General features: G+C 41.1%; 2 protein-coding genes and 1 pseudogene across 2 annotated transcripts; all 3 read left to right on the top strand.

Annotated features, from left to right (window-relative positions):
- The first annotated feature begins 5,811 nt into the window (after window positions 1–5,811).
- Window positions 5,812–8,287, top strand: LOC117735226 (annotated as a pseudogene).
- Window positions 8,288–8,409: 122 nt separating this feature from the next.
- Window positions 8,410–10,939, top strand: zgc:162544 (3-mercaptopyruvate sulfurtransferase). The gene is given in 3 exon segments (XM_034539429.1): window positions 8,410–8,505; window positions 8,507–9,038; window positions 10,064–10,939. Coding segments are annotated over 3 exon segments (888 nt in total). The 5' UTR covers window positions 8,410–8,448; the 3' UTR covers window positions 10,363–10,939.
- Window positions 10,940–12,804: 1,865 nt separating this feature from the next.
- LOC117735153 (SUMO-conjugating enzyme UBC9-like) lies at window positions 12,805–17,743 on the top strand. Its single transcript, XM_034539627.1, has 7 exons — window positions 12,805–13,229; window positions 13,497–13,582; window positions 13,734–13,817; window positions 14,340–14,412; window positions 14,991–15,100; window positions 15,755–15,834; window positions 16,360–17,743. Exons 2-7 carry the CDS (start codon window positions 13,517–13,519, stop codon window positions 16,421–16,423), a joined length of 477 nt encoding a protein of 158 aa, XP_034395518.1. The 5' UTR covers window positions 12,805–13,229; window positions 13,497–13,516; the 3' UTR covers window positions 16,424–17,743.
- Window positions 17,744–18,684: the final 941 nt, after the last annotated feature.

Here is an 18,684-nt window from a genome sequence, read left to right as displayed (position 1 = left end):
CCTTAATCTCATCTTGAGTTCTTCCAGGAATCCGACTGGCAGCGAATACCTCAGACTGCTGTGTGCGCTCCATGGACACATTGCCCTCTAGTAACATGGGCTCACTGTACAGCTTTGCTGCTGCCCAAAGCAGAGCGGCTGCCCTCCCCAGCTGGGTACATTCCTTTGCTTTTGAAGGCAGAAGAACAGCAGGGAGGGCAGTGGAGGTGGGCAGGGGTTCAGCACAAGACAGCAGACCTCTTTTGAACTGCTCCGTCACCCAATTCTCTTGGCCTGAAGCAACAGGTGACCATTTTTCCTGGGCCTCTTGAAGGAGCTCCCTCTGCTGATCCAACGTACCTTTGAACTCTGGGTAAAGGTCAGGACCTAAAGTGAGCTGCAGCACACGGCTCACTTCTTCCAAGGTGACATCCAACTCTGGAACAGGGTAGTTGAGAAGGGTCATATTGTTGATTTGGTGGAGGCTTAATAGAGAAGGACAAAAAGAGAGAAATAATGAATGGCGATGCCACTTACTGTCCTTTGATAGGACGGTGCCTTGTAGCTGCCACAGCAGTGAAGAACACAGAAGAGGAAAACCATGCACCTGTATGTTAAGCGTATAACATATACAATGTTGCAGGGATGATGTATTTTTGGAGGCCAACCCAGAAATGTAGCATTGTATTGGGATTTTTGGGGATTTTTTTCAACTGGATTTTGGATTACTGCAGAAATTAAGCGTGACTGATACTTTGAGGTAACAGCAAAATCTCATTAACCACAGACCTTATTTCAAGCATCTAACCAAAAACCTTCAACAATCTCGTGCTTGAAGTTCTTGTGTTTGTTTGACCCCACCCACTGTAAGTGGTCTTTTCTCAATATTAAGTACTGTCACCAGCTATGACTGCTTAATGTGTGCCTACAACAAAGCAGGATTCAAATTGACTTTCCATTGGCATTGTTTTCGTGCCTGGTGACTCACTTAAAAATAGTCCATGTACGCGAATCAAACGTTTACATTTTGTGACTATTTCTAGTAGGAAAGGCAATGGCAGTCTATCATTGGGGTCGGTTCACTGGGGACTTGAGTCCTAATGACTTTGGTGACGCCCTAACATTTCCTCTAGCGCCACCGTGAGATTGACTTTAGGATATTGCCATGTAATTCTCAAATGGGTGTGTACCCCTGGGGGTACCTGAAGGCACTCCAGGGGGTACGTGAGATATTTAAAAATAGCATTGATTAAAAAATCCTTTAAAAAATAGTTATTTAATAAATATCCAATCAAATATCAGTTGATAAACTGAATGTGATATATTCTATATTCAATCAGACACTGATGGCACAGCGTACAAAACATTTAGTTCAAACCAAAATGCTTTACGCTGGTTCGCGGGCACTTGGCGCACACACACACAAACTGGCATGTGTGACTTCTCATTTCCCTTTTCATTTCCTTCACATGATGTCCAACCTTTTCCACATTAGTGGTACCTTTAATTAAATGATCAGATTTTTTTGTAAGGGACAGCTGAGTCTAACAGAGGTCTCTTTGTGTGGTAATGTTGTCAACAGGAATGGTATCTATCCAGATTGTACTTCTGTGGGAGACAATACCTCCTGGACGCAGCAGCTATGTGGACCCAAGCATCTGCTCTCTCGTGAAACCACTTACTCCCATTTCGCCTACATTTGTGGTTGCCGGTTGTCATGGGAATGCATCCCTCGCAGTATAACTGTTGGAAAATTAGATTTCTCCTGATTTGTCTCATCAGTTCAAGTCCTCACAATGCTGTCTGTATGTGTTCTATCTGAGGGTGGATTCAGGTTCTGCAAGGACACAGGTCTTGTGATTCCAATAGCTAATTTACTGAATACAAGCAGTACTACCAGTACTGCTATGACAATGTAATCCATAGTATATATTTTCAATGTAACACTAATGGATATTTGACACATTTTCCATAAATTATCTGATTTTAAGGCCATGGAAATGGGTTTTTATTATTTCAGACGGTCAAAGTAACAAAGCACATCAAATTTATTTAGAAATGTGAAACTTTTCCCTTTTTTTTCAATTATTTTTCTTTAATTAAATGTCCAGTTCACCCAAGTTTCATGACCTGATTTTCTCCTTTAACATTAGATAATTTCTCTTTCATCTGCAATGATAAAACCTGGACCGTCTACCGTTGGATTGCATCACTCCCGATCTCACATCATGTGGAGTTTTAATCTGCTGCTTTGGATTGCGCTATGTTCGACTCTCACGAGCGCATCTGTATTATCATCCTGTATTATTTTATTGTAAGGTAACCTTGGGTGACTTGAAAGGCGCCTCCAAATAAAATGTATTATTATTATTATTTATAACCATTACTGACCTTTTTGTCATTGTCCTGGTACAATCGAGGTACAGTGAATGGACTTTAGCAGAGCATTAAAATAAAGATTTAAATACTTAATAACAACAAGACAATTACACCAAGGAAATAGTCCCAATGAAAATTGTTTCCACTTATCTGCATGGATTAACAGGACATTAGTTTCTGGAAAGACATTGTACTCTTCAAAATGTAAATATGCTAGGTTTCATTCTGATGTCTCAATCTTAAAGAAACATATTATTTGTGTTGTTTGAGGACTTATTTATTCTTCAACTTTAAAACTATTCTCAAGACAAGTAATCCCCCTAAAACAGTCAAAAAGATATCAAAGTGACAGAAGATTACTTGTGTTTTTGTACTTTAATTTAATAACATATCCCAAAAAGGTATTTCCTAAGGTTTTTTGTTTTACTTTTTGCACCTTCTTTGCAAAAACAAGACATATCAAGTTTCAGAGTTATAATGATACGCATATTTCACATGTGAGTATATATCATTATAAATCTATTTTCTACATTTAATTTAAAAGTGAAAATCAGCTTACCTAAATTTCTCCAAGATCTGGCCAGTTGGTAGGGTGGAGGAACAGTCAGTGGGAAAACTTGGTTAGACTACAAAAACAAGGGTTTTGCGTCCCTTGTGACTCCAATTAAGCAATTCAGTTTATTGCCTTCTCTCTTCTATCTCTCTCTCTCTCTCTCTCCCTCTCTCACCCACAGACAATCTAACTATAACACTGTAACTATATATTGAGTACCATTATCATATTTAAGGCAGCATTTTAGACATTTGATACAAGGAGTGCTGTCATGGTAAAAGCACCAATCCTCTTTTGAAAACATGATAGCCAGAAATCTTCTGAACAGGGTCTGCTATATTGTTAACAAACTGAGGTGTCTTGTATTCGGGAAAAATTAATTTTAGACCTTTGAGATCCCCATTCTCAAAACATTATATCAGAGGTCTGTCTGCCACCTACAAATTAGTTTGGAAATGCAGGTCATTATTTTAGGTTGGTTTATGGTTATTCTTTTTATTCCCTATTTTATGTTGTGGTCTTTGTGTCTGTCCACTCAGTGAACCGCAACACGCAAACATGGAGCTAAGAACCACAGCAGAGAAAGTATAGGGTCAAGTATTTGACCTAATTTATTTGTACATTTTCAGTTAGTTTTTCTTAATTGAATCTCAACATTATGTATCTACATTGCCTGTCTGCTATAGATACACTGGTACACAGTTTCAACAATTTGATTCAGTTTTAACTAATATATGTGTTGAATATATTGTGTATTGATCATCTTATTATGTAAAGTAGGCTAAAACGGTTTCATAAATGTAGCACAAAGTACAATATTCCCCTCTGTAATGTAGTGAAGTAGAAAATAAAGTAGAATAAACTGTATAAGTACCTCAAAACTATTGCCCTGCTGTTCATTGAGTTAAAAACTACATCCAAGTGCCGCGCTCTCACATCTAAGGTTGTATGTCTACGTGTGTGAAATATTGAATATTTTCAGTAGCAAGTAAGAAAAAGAAAGTTGATTAAAATTGAAGCTAAAAGAAAAGCAAATGAGCAAAAGTGCTGCTGCTTACAGGGGGAACCTGACAAGTGAAACTGAAAGAAACATGGAGTTAAAAACAGTGATGCAAGATGTATTTCTTATCAGATATATATTATGTAAAGGACAAATTCACTTTTTTATCTGATGTAGAAAAGTCCAGACCTATTCGATGGGTGTTTGAGGGCACAGGCTTTTATTATTATTGACTAAACCCATAAGCCATCACATAAAGACAATAAATTGGTCAATCATGTGATGTTGTTCTGTCTTGTTAGTCGGATCCCTTCCCTTGCACCCACTCCCTCACGTGTTGAAGCTGTCCCTCCGAGGTTAAGCATAGCCCCAAGTTCAGTAAAGTCTAAATACTTTCATAAAGGCCAACAGTTTGACTTTTTCCTATTGTTTTAATTGAAGCAATATTGTTTTAATTTGTGAATGCACATCAGATAAGACATCCCACTTTTACAATATTAGGATATCGACTAAAATAAAACAAAATAAAATGAAAGCTGCAAGCAGCGATGAACGGGTTCTCGCTCCTTTGTGTGCGTCGGGTGTGCCGCCTGCTCGGCCAAGAACATCAGCCCGCTAATGTTTCCTTAGAATAACAACAGGTAAAAAAAGGTACATTCTCCAGTAATGGGGGTATCAAAAGTAAATGTACGTCATGAAAAAGATAAAGATGAGAATGTCCCATTTCTTTGCTATTTCATTGAAGGCCTTTTCTGAAAGTACATTCATTTGATAACTAGATAATCAAAAATAACGGAGGCGAGCAATTTATTGGAGAAATCCTCTGATGTAGAATATAATCAACAGTAGAGCTCCAGTTGTAGAAACAGTGTGTAACGGTTACTAGTACCGGAGCAGCAAGGAACCCAAAGTGGATGACACAGGACCGATTGACCAGGACAGTTCGGTTTACTCAAGTTCAGGCTGGGTCAACACCTGGATGAGTGAGCGCTATTAATCAGTCGGCTGGAGAGGTCGGCTATAACACACAAGACAATCTGCAGCGAACAAGTGCAACTAGTGTGGCTTAGTGAGGCTCTGGTGAGGGGATGTGCTGCAGGTGAGATGGCGTGGCAGAACAGGGTGAGGGAATGAGAGCTGATGCAGAGTGGTAGGATCTGAAATGACATGGAAGTTATAAAACAGGCAGGTGGGGTGAAAACAGGTCGATGATGTGGTGAACGGCTTGCTTGAGACTGCACAGGGCGAGGTATCAGAGCAGGGGGCTAGACACACGCTTTGAATCCTCGACACGAAAGGACACATCACTACTAACAGGTAAGAAAAACTAACATCAATTAAAGGTTTTAGTCTGTTTTACTGTTCTTCACTGAGTGTGTAATGCTGGAAATGCAGGACACTCGGTTTTTGGATTCTTGCCTTGCTCCCATTTGGACTTGTTTGACTGTAAATACATGTGTTTACATGCCTGTGAATGACCTGTGCCGAGTAAAAATACCTCGCCTTCTACCTGACCTCGTCTCCCTTTTTTTTTGGGGGGGTGAGTTTTTCCTATGCCTGATGTGAGGTCCCGGGTCAGAATGTACGTGTACAGATTGTAAAGCCCTCTGAGGCTTATCAAATTTGTGATTTGGGGATTTACAGAATAAAATTACTTCAGAAGACCTACTCTTAGTAAAGACAAATCTGTAAAAAAATATAAAATTCAATGTTATCGTTGTGTGGCTTGGTTAATTGATATAACAGAGTGTGTGTGTGTGTGTGTGTGTGGTCCAGGTGTGTACAGGACAACAAATGGAACATATGGTTGACAAACAACAAAACGGTCAAACCATATAAGGCATACACAAATAAAAAAGGCTCCCATGCGCGTCAGTTGGCCCGGGGCTCTCGTGCGAACATGGGGTTGCAAGCTCAGGCCCTCGTTTCTGCGAAATGGCTTGCAAACATGCTCGGGCCGCAATCTTGTCGGACCGCGTCTGCGGCTCCTGGACACGTCCTGGTACCTGCCGCAGATGAAGCGAGACGCCCAGAAGGAGTTTACACGATCTCACATCCCGGGGAGCGTCTTTTTTCGACATAGACGAATGCTCGGACCGGAACGCAAAGTTCGACCATACGCTCCCCACCGAGCAGTTCTTCGCCGACTACGTGGGGAATCTGGGCGTTGGAAGTGACAGCCATGTGGTTGTCTACGAACGCCAGTGACTTTGGGGCATTTTCTTGCACCAGGGTCTGGTGGATGTTCCGGTTGTTTGGGCATTCACAGGTGTCGGTGCTGAACGGGGGTTTCAGGGACTGGCTCAGGGGAGGGGTACCCGGTCTCAAGCGCGTCCGCCAGGCCTGAGGCCGCGCGCTTCACCGCCACGATGAACCGCTCCTGGGTGAAGTCGTTTGAGGACATCTCGGACAACATCGCAACGAAGCGGTTTTCAGGTGGTGGACGTGAGGCCCCACGACCGGTTTCGTGGGGAAAGCGCCTGAACCAAGAGAAGGCACGTTTAGTTTGTATATGGTCCCGAGTTTGATTCTATTTTTAGTATCTGAATTAGATCATTTTATTGCCACGTATGTTTTCGCATGCAAGGAATTGGTCATGGCGGGTCGTGCAACATTGGACAATAACATTAAACAATCAACACAAGAATTGAAACATATTACATTTACAGTAGAATATACAATTCGACTTTAAATGTTAAGCCTTTTGTGAACTTATGGGAGGGTGCATTTGCTTTTCAAAGTGACATTGTGGGTAACTAATGCAGCTCACTTAAAAAAAAATGTTTGGAATGTATAATCTACTGCATTACTTTACTGCCACCTTCTGGGGATTGTGTGTGTGTGTGTGTGTGTGTGTGTGTGTGTGTATGTATGTATGTATGTATGTATATATATATATATATATATATATATATATATATATATATATATATATATATATATATATATATACACACACACACACACACACACAATGTGTTGCATACACCTCAAAAGTTCTGAGTATTTTCTCATGTAGTCCACAACTTTAGTGCAATGTGAACATAACATATTACAGTGAGAAAAAAAATTGATTCCCAGATAAACACTGTTTACCAGCATGCACACAATTACTGAGTAACCAGATTAACTGGAGAAATAAGGACGCAGCATCAAAGTTGACCAAAGGCACCATCGCAAAGCGAAGCGGTTCTAACCATCCGTGGTAAAGAGCTCTGTCTATTCAATTGAATTATTCCGAGTATCTGTTTAATAAATGCTTAAAGACATTACAGGGTTTCACATATTGGTTTTCTCTGAAGGAGATTGAAAAGATTAAATTCCATAACAAAATCATAATATTCAGTGGAGGTGATGGATATAAAACAGGTTTTCTGCAAAGATCTGACTGCACTGTTGCAGATTATGATTGCACAGTACACATCTGCATCAAAAGTTCTTACTTTTTGTGCGTGCGACTGCATGTGTGTGTGTATTGACAGTGGAAGCAAACAGCCACCCAACTTTCATAAGATCCAGATGTTGCCAAATCATGATTGGTGCACGGAAATAGGTGACTTCATGTATGTTTTTTGCTACTGAGCGTACGAGAAAACAAAACTGTTGTAACTAATATGTCGTCGCCCCACTGCAGGCATCCAACCGGGTCACATCCCTGGCTCCAAATGCATGCCTTTCCTCGAGTTTCTCGACGACGATGGCATGATGCTCTCCCCGGAGAGGCTGAAGAAGTTCTTTGAGGAGTCCAATGTGGACCTGAGTCAGCCAATCAGTGGATCCTGTGGCTCTGGTGTGACCGCCTGCCACATGGTGCTGGCTGCCCATCTATGCGGCGCACCAGAGGCCTCTGTGTACGACGGCTCCTGGTATGAATGGTTCACCAAGGCCCCGCCTGAGCATGTGGTCTCCGAGGTCAAACGCGCGACCTCCGGGGTTGACCAAAAGCTGGTACAAAGTCTTGCTTACTAACCGGCATTTAAATGCATCACTTCATGTTACTGGTTTGATTTATAAAACATTAAGCCTAATCACAAATATTTATCTGTGTCTGTGTGCGTGTGTGTGAGGATTTGAATGTGGATTTAAAACGAATGGTTTCACTTGATTGTGAAACAAAGGCTGTTTTGATGAAGGGCTGTTTGTTGGCAGCTGAGAAATCTGAACTCAATTTGACATTTTATTGGATTGAATATCACAACGTTGTTGTTCTGAAAAGACCTTTTACTGACCGATTTAAAGAATAGCTTTTTTCAATAAGCTTATTCGGCACAAAAAATCCTACTAAATCTTATCTGAAAAGCTTTCTAATACTATAGCAACCACTTCGGCAGGTAAATGCACTTGTTCCAATACGTTTTTATATGTGACTTTAAATGGAATTATATTTTGACACTGACTTCTTATTAAAGGAAAGTTAAAGAATGTCTTCGTCTTTGTTATTTAAATTGAACTTCTGGTTGTGCAAACCAGTTGGTTCACGTTTCCTTTCCGTGTTGGCCTCTCCAAGAGCGTTTCCCTCTAGCGGGAAGCAGGTATCATGGCGGCGCAGAACCGGGCTCTGGTCTCGGCCCAGTGGCTGGCGGACGCCGTCAGAAACCCACCTCGTCGGGCCCAAACTTCGCGTCCTCGACACGTCGTGGTACCTGCCGAAGACGAAGCGGGACCCGAGAGCGGAGTTTGCGCGGACGCACGTCCCGGGCGCCTCGTTCTTCGACATCGACGACTGCTGCGACAAGAACTCCGCGCTCGATCACATGCTGCCGACATCCAGCCACTTCTCGCAGTACGTGGGCGGTCTGGGCATCGGGAACGACACGCACGTAGTGGTGTACGACACCAGCGACTTCGGGTCGTTCGGCGCGCCGCGGCTGTGGTGGATGTTCCGTCTGTTCGGACACAGTCGGGTGTCGGTGCTGGACGGCGGCTTGAGGAACTGGCTGGCGGACGGCCACCCGGTGACATCTGACTACTGCGAGCCGGAGAGGAGCGAGTTCGAGGCCACGGTGAACCAGTCGTGGGTGAAGAGCTACGAGGACGTGTTGGAGAACACCAGGACCCAGCAGGTCCAGGTGGTGGATGCCCGGTCTGCAGGGAGGTTCAGGGGTACTGAGCCGGAGCCCAGAGATGGTGAGCTCTATCAGCTGAAAGCTGTGAACATGAAGATTAATTTGAGATGCAGCTCAGCAGAGTGTGTCTAAAGTCATGAATCAGAAATACAAATAAATAATGAATACAACTTGTGAAAGTGTAAAAGGGCTTATGGCATAATGATAGGAGGATGTGGTGGCCATTAAAGTGCTCTTTATGTCTCTTAAGTTGTTTCAGAAGTCTTACATTGCCTACTCTAGTTTGTAGTTAAGTTTCATGAGGTTGTGTATTATTCTAGAGGTCACAAGAGATAATTTTTTGACATTAACAATGAGTTTAAAAAACAAATTGCATTATGGGAAATATGAGGACTAAAGCTATCACACATTAATACAAATGGGCTAATTGGATCAACAAGTCTCAGCTTTCATGCAATTTCAAGACTGTTTAGGGACAGAAAAGATGGACCCCGCCGGCCTCGGAGGGTCTGTCCTCAGTGAACAGAGGTCAACTTTTTCCTTAGAATGTGTCATGAAAATAATACATTATATTCACAAGTTTTAGCAATGAATAAAGCAATTCTATTGTTCAATATTTTGTTTATATGTATAGATGATCGTTTTCTTATGTATTATACGTAATTAATATAATTTCTAATTAATGTTGACATTTATTATGATCTTGTGATGAATCAAAATAACTGATTTCTATATGAAAGGTTATTTATTAACTGTCAACTCAAATTTATTGTATACATCATTTTCTGTTGTGCAATTAAATCAAACATGTTAAGTTTGTAGTACTAAAACGGCAAGTATTAGATTTATTCCTGACTTTCAGCCACATCTCATGGTCTTCATCAGCAGAATGAGTTTGCTCAGTGATGATAGAGCTGGTTGAACTGTCATGCATGACAATTGAATCATCTCTAAGCAAACTTTCTGCCGATGAAGACTATGAGATGTGGCTGAAAGCCCAATAAATGGACCATGAGGGGTGTTATTTATTCCCATTTTGCCCCAAATCTTCGCAATGTTTCTCAATCCTCTGCTTCGCCCGCACAGACACCCTGCCGGGACATTTCCCGGGTACAATCAATATGCCGTTCCCTTCTTTCCTGGATGCCACTGGCAAGGAGCTGGAAACCGAAGGCCTGTCCAAACTGTTCCGAGAGGCGGGGGTGGACCTGGAGAAACCACTCTGGGCTACATGTGGGTCCGGCGTCACAGCGTGTCACGTTGTTCTGGCGGCTCACCTGCTCGGGCACCCTGGGGTGTGTGTTTACGACGGCTCCTGGTCTGAATGGTTTAAAAGGGCATCACCGGAGCATATCATCTCGGAGGGAGAGAGAAAGAAGGTGTGATGGAAAGAGACAAGGCAGTGGATACAAGCAAGGGTGTGATGTTACTTTACGAGGGGATGCAATGTTTTTGCTGCCAGCAAGAGTGATAGATCACTATAAAACTAGTTTCATAGTATACTTTCAACTTATACGCATGAGATAGGTCATGCTGTATAAGGCTGCTTTTCTCATTAAAGCTTGAAATTAAAGTCTCCTCTACTTATGCAAATGGTCTGACTTTTCTCAATAGAACCATAAAGGCATATTGCAGAAAGGTTTTCAATATTGTATAACATTATTATATCTCGTCATGTCAACGACGGTAGAGAAAAGGACATTTCCTCCCAGAGGGTGTCAAGATCAGAGATGTTGGGTTCTTGGAAGATGTGCATTTTCTTGATTTCTTGATGAATTATTTTTTCAAATGTATAAATAAATGGCGAGGCAGTTGTTTTGTTATGCTATACATGGTACAGTGTCTTTTCTTCCCTTTTTAAAACATGTCAAGGTCATGACGTGAAGAAAAACTTTTTATTCAGCAACCAGAAAGTTGTTAGAAGGCCATGGAAGACCAAAGGGTAAAAGTCTTCCTCACAATTAACGGGATTATAGGAGATTAGTTTCTGTTTCTTTCAGTTTAATGACAATTGTGTTGTTTTCACTTCATACAATTTTTCATCATTACAAATGTATCTATTTACAAAGACCTTGAATTCTCTGATCTAAATAAAATATATTAATTGATAGATCAATTTAAATGCATACAAACCTGTAAAGAAAGTGTTACGGCAATGTTTCAATCATAAAAAAAAATACTGCTTAATACAAATTATATAACTTGTTGTGAACCCAGCAAATGAAAAAAAGTAAGCACACGATGAGTCCCTAAAAAAAGAGGTTGCAGCTATTGAGACAGAACACAACACAAACAAAACAATTTTTAAATTGAATGCTGACGCAGAGGAAATCCAAACCAGTTCAGACCGGTTCCTGTGCTTGATTTGAGGTGTCTGGCAATATGCCCGATCTTAACAACAAAGTTTATGTATTTTAGCTATTTTTTGAACCCCATGGTAGTAAGATAATATATGCAACTATACAATGTACAGTATTTAACTCGTATGGCAGCGGAAAATGTCTACTAATGTGAAACGAAATTATAAATGTCTGACCAAGAGTTGTATTTTGAGAGTCGTTTAGAAGATTGCAGTGAAAGCTGTGCACTTGTTCCAACATGCATTATTGTCTTTTGTTACAGGTAATATGGCATTGACACCTTTGAACTGTTAAACATAGCAAGTAATTAGTTACTTTAACCATTGTGTATGATCTCAGCTGTTGCTATGTGCCATTGGGGTAAAGAAAAAAGAGAAAAACAAAAGGGCATTACCACTGGGCAAAAGAGAACGATCAACATTTTTGAACGATTCTTCTCGAGTTGTGGACTTTGCTTACTGATGTGCCTTAAACTTGCATTCTATCTACTGGCCAGCAAGGGGCGACTCCTCTGGTCGATGATGGAATGGAAGTATGGGGAAATGACTACTTCTCACTTGATTTATTACCTTAGTAAACATTGTAAACTTATGTTTATGGTCGCAATCGCTAATTTCCAGTCTACTTCAATATCATGATGTTCATTTACTAAATGATGGTCCCATTCAAAGTAAAATAGAGCATAAAGAAGAGTTTGCTTTTGGCGGGCAACCTTGTGATTGGCCGGTCACTACCAGATACATATACGCCGTCTCTACGTCACTCTACCGTCAAAATATAGTCAATTCCCTTTCACTGGTTGCAATAAGCCAAGAAGGCAAAGGCAAAAATGGTAGTCCACAAACCAATGAGTGACATTGCGATGACTATGTCCACTTCTTATATAAAGTCTATGATTACTTCAAATGAATCAAACATCCCTTTTCGGTGACTGACAGAAGCTTCATCAATGCAGATTTTGCTTCTCACCCTCAACCATAGTCAGCTCAAAGGTAAAATAAGTTGGATTTTCCAGAAAAGAAAACAGAACATTTTATTGAAAAAAATACAAAGATAATCCCTCTCAAACATCGTTGAACCTGTAAACTTCTGCCTGTATTCTCTATATATTAGATATATATATATATTGCTGTGTTTGCGACGTTTCTGGGCTTCACCGTCCATTAAAACGTAGCAACCAGGTGCAGGATCAAATGAGAGTTTCGTCTCAGGTTGACATTATATTATTAATAATTGTTTGCTGACATATTAATGCTCTGAATGTTGTATTTTGCTCTTTTACATAACATTTATTGTGCACAGGCATAATGCATACTACCCAGCTATTATGAATACAAGAGGGGTTGACTTGAAATTAATTCTAAGCAAATAAAAAACGGGGAGTGAAAGGTGATTCGATTCGTTTGGGAGCGGGCGTCGTGACTCAAAATGATCGAATCGTACAAAGACGTGAACTTCCCAGCCTGCATCGAATGCCACAACAAAGATGGCCGATCGTCTCTGACTTGGGTCACTCGGACGTCCCGAAAATTGCCTGAAGGTCCTGACGAAATAAACAAATTGGGGTCCTTTCTTGCGATAGGCTAGCTGTCGAAAACGGCGTCGCGAGTCACATTGTTTTACACATCTGTGGTAAATTGTCAAAAACAACACCAATATATGCCGATACGATTGTTTTGGGGAATATTGATAACGTCTAAGTTTATTTCGGTTCGGTCTCTTACGCCCTAACTTGCCTAGTAGTTTGGCTTTTGACCGTCGAAGGGTGTGTTTTTTTCGGCCGCTGTCCATAGCAGTACCGTGAGCGTTAGCGAGGCATTCACGCGAACGCCCTCGAACCCACGTACTGGTTTCTGATATTCAACGTTAGCCGAATAAAACAACAATAAGAGGTAAGTTCGGTTTAAATGAGGCCGCTCGTCGTTCTGTTGCCGTAGTCGTTCTTTTGCTCTTTTATGGAATTAACGTACAATGGAGAACATTTTTTTTTTTTACCGTGTAGTAAAATCTACTATTCTCGTAAACTACGTAAATATATTTCGACGGTAAATTGCCCAACGTGTACCGCTATTCTCGACAGAGGATATTGTGGGCACAATACCAGTACGTGGACCGTTTAAATTGAATAATTAATGTATTTTTGGGTTGTTTTTCCACAGGGAGGCGTTAATGAGCAGCAATGTCTGGCATCGCTCTTAGCAGACTGTCTCAGGAGCGCAAAGCCTGGAGGAAAGATCACCCGTTTGTAAGCAGCAACATGTTGATCCTCAGTCAGCGTGGACGTGTTTTCACCCGGTGCTTAGCTTGCATCGCTGTATTTTCCTCACGTTCACGAGTGCAACAGTTTAATAAGCACCCAACTAGGCCGTTGATGTGTGTCTTTTTGAACCACGCAGGGTTTTGTTGCCGTGCCCACAAAGAATCCCGATGGCACCATGAATCTGATGAACTGGGAGTGTGCGATCCCGGGGAAGAAAGGAGTAAGTCGGCTAGTTACAGCTACTCTCACGTGTCTCCACGATGACTGACAGGACACCCTTTATTTACGTTAGAAATGAAGATGTAGTCTTTCATGTTAAAAACAACGCGTTTACAACCAGTTCTTCGGGACGCCAGGTGTCGTGCTTCGTCACCAGATCCACGTGGCATGTTAAATGATGGCTGATGATCTAGCCAATGTCAACGTAGAAAGACGCCACTCAAATAACACAAGCAAAAAAGGGTCTTCCATTAGATATAAAGTTTTATTTTTGTGTGTGTGTGTGTATATATATATATATATATATATATATATATATATATATATATATATATTTATTTATTTATTTATTTATAAATAAAGAATCTTAAGGCAATAGTTTTGAAAAAATATTGGCACATTTTTATTTCCCTTTCTTTGTTTAATGTCATTCTTGTATCTTTACTTTTTGTTTAGTGCTTTGCATTTGTTTAATATCCTTTTCGTATTTACAAAAGCAAGGATTTCCTTATTCTTTCATTAGACCTTGTGGGAGGGAGGACTCTATAAGCTCAGAATGTTGTTCAAAGATGACTACCCTTCCTCACCACCAAAATGTGAGTGTCACTTCGCACCTGGTCCATAGTGTTATTCCATGTTAAAGGTCAGACATTTACACACGGATTCAACATAATTCTTTTCAACATAAAAGAGGAAAGGCTCAGTCATTCTACCTGGTTTAGTCGGTACACCACCTTGTGTAAGCAATTAACACTGAGCAAAACATGACAGCATTTTTAAATACACAGTATCTATTTTTGTGAACGTGGAAAGCTATTTTTAGAAATTAGAGAGCGACATTCTCTGATCAGTTAAAAAATACTCTGCTACATCTTTACAAAGCACGTTGTTGTTTGCTGATATAGTAATGCTCTGAATATCATATCGTGTCTAGTTTTACATGAATATTCCTGTTACTAAAGTGTAGGAGCTTCAGATCAGATGTTGAACAAAGATATTGTTTGACTGGTGATGGTGACAGACGGATGTGAGGAAAACTGCTTCGTCTTTGTCATGAGGAAAAATGACGCTACTTTCACACATCCTCTTGTGTTTTACAGCGATTGATTTCAGAATATGACGGATTTCTTCAATTACTTTATTTCTCCCCCTCTTTTCAATGACTTCCGCTCAGGCAAGTTTGAGCCACCGATATTCCACCCAAATGTTTACCCATCTGGCACCGTTTGTCTGTCCATCCTGGAGGAGGACAAGGACTGGAGGCCTGCCATCACCATCAAACAGGTCTGAACACTCGACAGTCTCTCTCTCTCTCATACTCATATCAGTGGTGGAGCTGGTCGGCTCACCTTTTTAACCTGTTTACCAATCAGGCCGTATGCAATTTGTGGCCGCTTACCCTCTTGAGTATTTATTATTGTACACCAGGGCATTTACAGCCTATATTTCACTATATATTATTACACAGTATTATCTCTTCAGACCTGCTGGTTGTGTGTGGTTGATGGTCACTGGTTTCCTCCAGGCTCACATTTCAAAAGGATAATACCAGTAAAATGTCCTGGTTTACATTTATATTCATACAGGAAATTAAAACACAATAAGGGGCCTCAATTTACAAAGACTTTGAATTCTCTGATCTAAATAAAATATAATCCTTAATAGAACAATTGAAATGCATACAAACCTGTGTTACGGCAACGTTTCAATCATTTAAAAAATGTTTAAAATAATTCTGCGGAAATTAAATGTGCTAAGAATTTCAGCAACAACTGTCCACAGATAAATGTGCCTAATATAGGCTTCTGATGCCCACACATTTTAAAGCCGAAGGAGGCAGCACACTGTACGGTACCACAGCCGCTTGTTCACCATGACGTTGCAGCTGCTGTCTCTGAAGAAATGCCGTCTAACTGTCGGATTGTTAACTGTTTCCAGATCCTGTTGGGAATCCAGGAGCTGCTGAACGAGCCCAACATTCAAGACCCCGCACAAGCAGAAGCTTACACAATTTACTGGTAAGTGCAGCGATGACCTAACCCACCCAATGGCTGACCGTTGAAGCCCGAGGAGGAGGAGGAGGAGGAGGAGGAGGAGGAGTTGTTGTTGAATATTTCAGTGCCTTTACTGCAGACCACAAATTGATATACTTTTTTCACAAAGCAAAGGAACTTTCTCAGCAGTTTGATAGCATTTTATATAATCTTGAGTTCCAAATCCCTTATGAAATTTGTTTGGTTTGGATTGAAGATGTAGAATCTTGTATCTTCAAATTAATCCTCAAGTTATTTTGAAGATATCAAGCTTCTGGTTCATTCCAACTTTGGTTTAAGTTGTACTTTCCATTCAAAAAAGGTCTTGACTTGACCTTTGTAGGAGCTGTACTTGTATTCCTCTCCTAAAATAAGTCATGTCACAGCCCTTTGGAATACAAAGCCGAGTCATAACACAAAAGGAGAAGGGCGCCGCTCCTGTTCTTTCTACCTCTAAATGAACCGGTGAATAACGTTTGGCATGGTTCTAAATGTCTCTTTGTGTTTCAGTCAGAACAGGATGGATTATGAGAAGCGGGTAAGAGCACAGGCCAAGAAGTTCGCCCCCACATAGAGAGGAGCGCTGGCCCCGATCCCGCCTGAGCAGCCTCAACGGATGGAGGTTAAAAACAGGAGGCCGGCAGCACCTGACGGACCACTCCAATAAGAATCCAATCTTGAGTATTATCATACTGCTACAGGGGTGACGAGAGAGCCTGTTTCTCTTATCTTCCTTTCTTTTTTTAAACGACGAAAATTAAATAAGATCCCAATTTTATCTTCAAGAAATATTTCTGCATTTTGAATGCATAGCGGATGATCCGAGAACTACTTTGTCATGAGCTTGGTCATGCCTCCAGTAATCCTGTTAAGTCCTAGTCCTCTATCAACAGAGCTGTAGAAATAAGATGTCCACACCTCTCTGTGTTCAGTCAGCTGTGGCAGAGGAGGAGATTTAGTTTATTCTTAAACTTCCAGTTTTCTATTTTTTTCTTCATCAAACCCAGAAGTATTGTAGATAGTTCCGGATTAGGGCCATGGACTGGAATAAAGCAGTCAGATGCACAGTGGAGGTCGGTCCTCCCGTTGTGCTCCTGATCCCTTGTTTTGTTCCTCCCTCACATCCAAGGTCCCAGAAAAGCATCAAAAGAACACGTTAACTTTCGGTAAAAGAACATCCTGGCACTTGTATGTTGGCTGTGAGCTAAACTCTGGTAGTTATGTTGGCAGGAAGTGATGCTCTGTCCACCTCAGAGGAGCGGAAGAGCGGCGGCAGTGAAATGGGTCACATGGGTCAGGGCGTTTCCTCCACCGACGAGTTAAAATGATCTTTTATTGTAGTGGCGCCAAGATTACATTAGCTTTCAGATTCTTTTCTTCTTTTTTGTGACTCCACCTTTGAGTGACTATTTGTCAGGCGCAGTGTTGAACTTCATCCACATTCAACTTTAATTTGTCGTCTGGTTCCAAAACTGCTCCAGGAGGAGATGAGACGTTGTGAAAGTAACGGTTGCTGTATTGTGTTCGTTTCGGCTCTCTATTTGTTATGAATAGCATACCATCACTTCGGTTAATTTCTCCCACAAAGTTCCCAAACTGAATACAAACCTGTACAAACCAAAATGCTATTAAATCTTTAAGTCCATCTGGTAAACAGAAGCTGGTGGACGCTCATTGGAATGGCCTCTCAAGCAGCAGGAAGACGGAGGAAAGTGAGAGAGGGCGAAGGCCGGAGATTTTTTTGCCTCTGAATATATGAGTGCATGTACATAATATAAATAATGACAAATTGTGGAAGTTATGTTTTATATTGTTTTAGCCAGTTGACATTTGTGTGTGATATAACAAAGAACACAATAAATGGCATACAATTGTGAAATAAAGTCAAATAAAATGTAAACGTGTTTCATTTTTGAGTTTGGGGGTGGTCTCGAAAACTTATTAATAACCATCAGCATTTCTCGAGAGGTGAAACCTGACGTAATGTTCTCGGGTGTCTTGCATGACTTTCTTAAGAAATGTAACACCCTTTGTTTTGGCTCACCTCACCTGCGGGTTATTATCTCGGTATCTTTTTTTCGGGCTGCTGCGTGTCAACTGTGTTCTAGTTCTGATTTCCTCTGAACAAGCCGTGTCGTATGGGTGAGGGCAGCAGAAAGCCCTCGGGGGGGCCGTCCCTGTCGCTGCCTCGCTATGCTGATCCTGGGTCAGCCTGGTCGTACCCCGCAGCTATCACAGCTTGTGCCACTGTCTTCACACCAACATATGTCCAGATCTGTGTATTATGTGTATGTTTCAGATATGAGAAAGGCCTCCTTCAATATTCAGAACTGTGCTGAGCGGGGAACTGCAGCGTCAGTTATTAACCAGTTATGGTTCAATACTCTCATGGTGTTGGACTAACATGACAGGCAGTGGCAATCAAAGGAATCCTGAGTAGTTGAAACGTGATCTGCGTCATCCTGCTGAATTGTTCAGCTGTGTGTTTGCCATGTTGCACTGTGTGAAGCTGACTTACTCTGCTTGTGTGCCAGGTGTGGTGCCTTGTAGTTTGGCTAAATCTATTCCTCCTGCAAATTAACAAATTAATTAGCCAAAACAAAAACATTCTAAATTAAGTACACTGATTAAATATAGATTACTCGGTCTTGTGTGACCACTAGCTCATGGTGTCTAATGTTTGCACACTTCGGATATATCCTGCTATGTAACTGATCCTACTGAGTAGTTAGACTACATCGTCTCACATTGAAGACTGCGTTGGCTAATAAAACACGAGACATTCTGAGCGTGAATCTAAAATGTGTGACCTTAATGAACTGCTACAAACACTCA

The sequence above is a fragment of the Cyclopterus lumpus genome, chromosome 8 (genome assembly GCF_009769545.1).
Source record: "Cyclopterus lumpus isolate fCycLum1 chromosome 8, fCycLum1.pri, whole genome shotgun sequence".
In the NCBI taxonomy this organism is placed as follows: Eukaryota; Metazoa; Chordata; class Actinopteri; order Perciformes; family Cyclopteridae; genus Cyclopterus; species Cyclopterus lumpus.
Note: the sequence above shows the minus strand (reverse complement) of the source record. Positions and strands in the feature narration are given on the sequence as shown.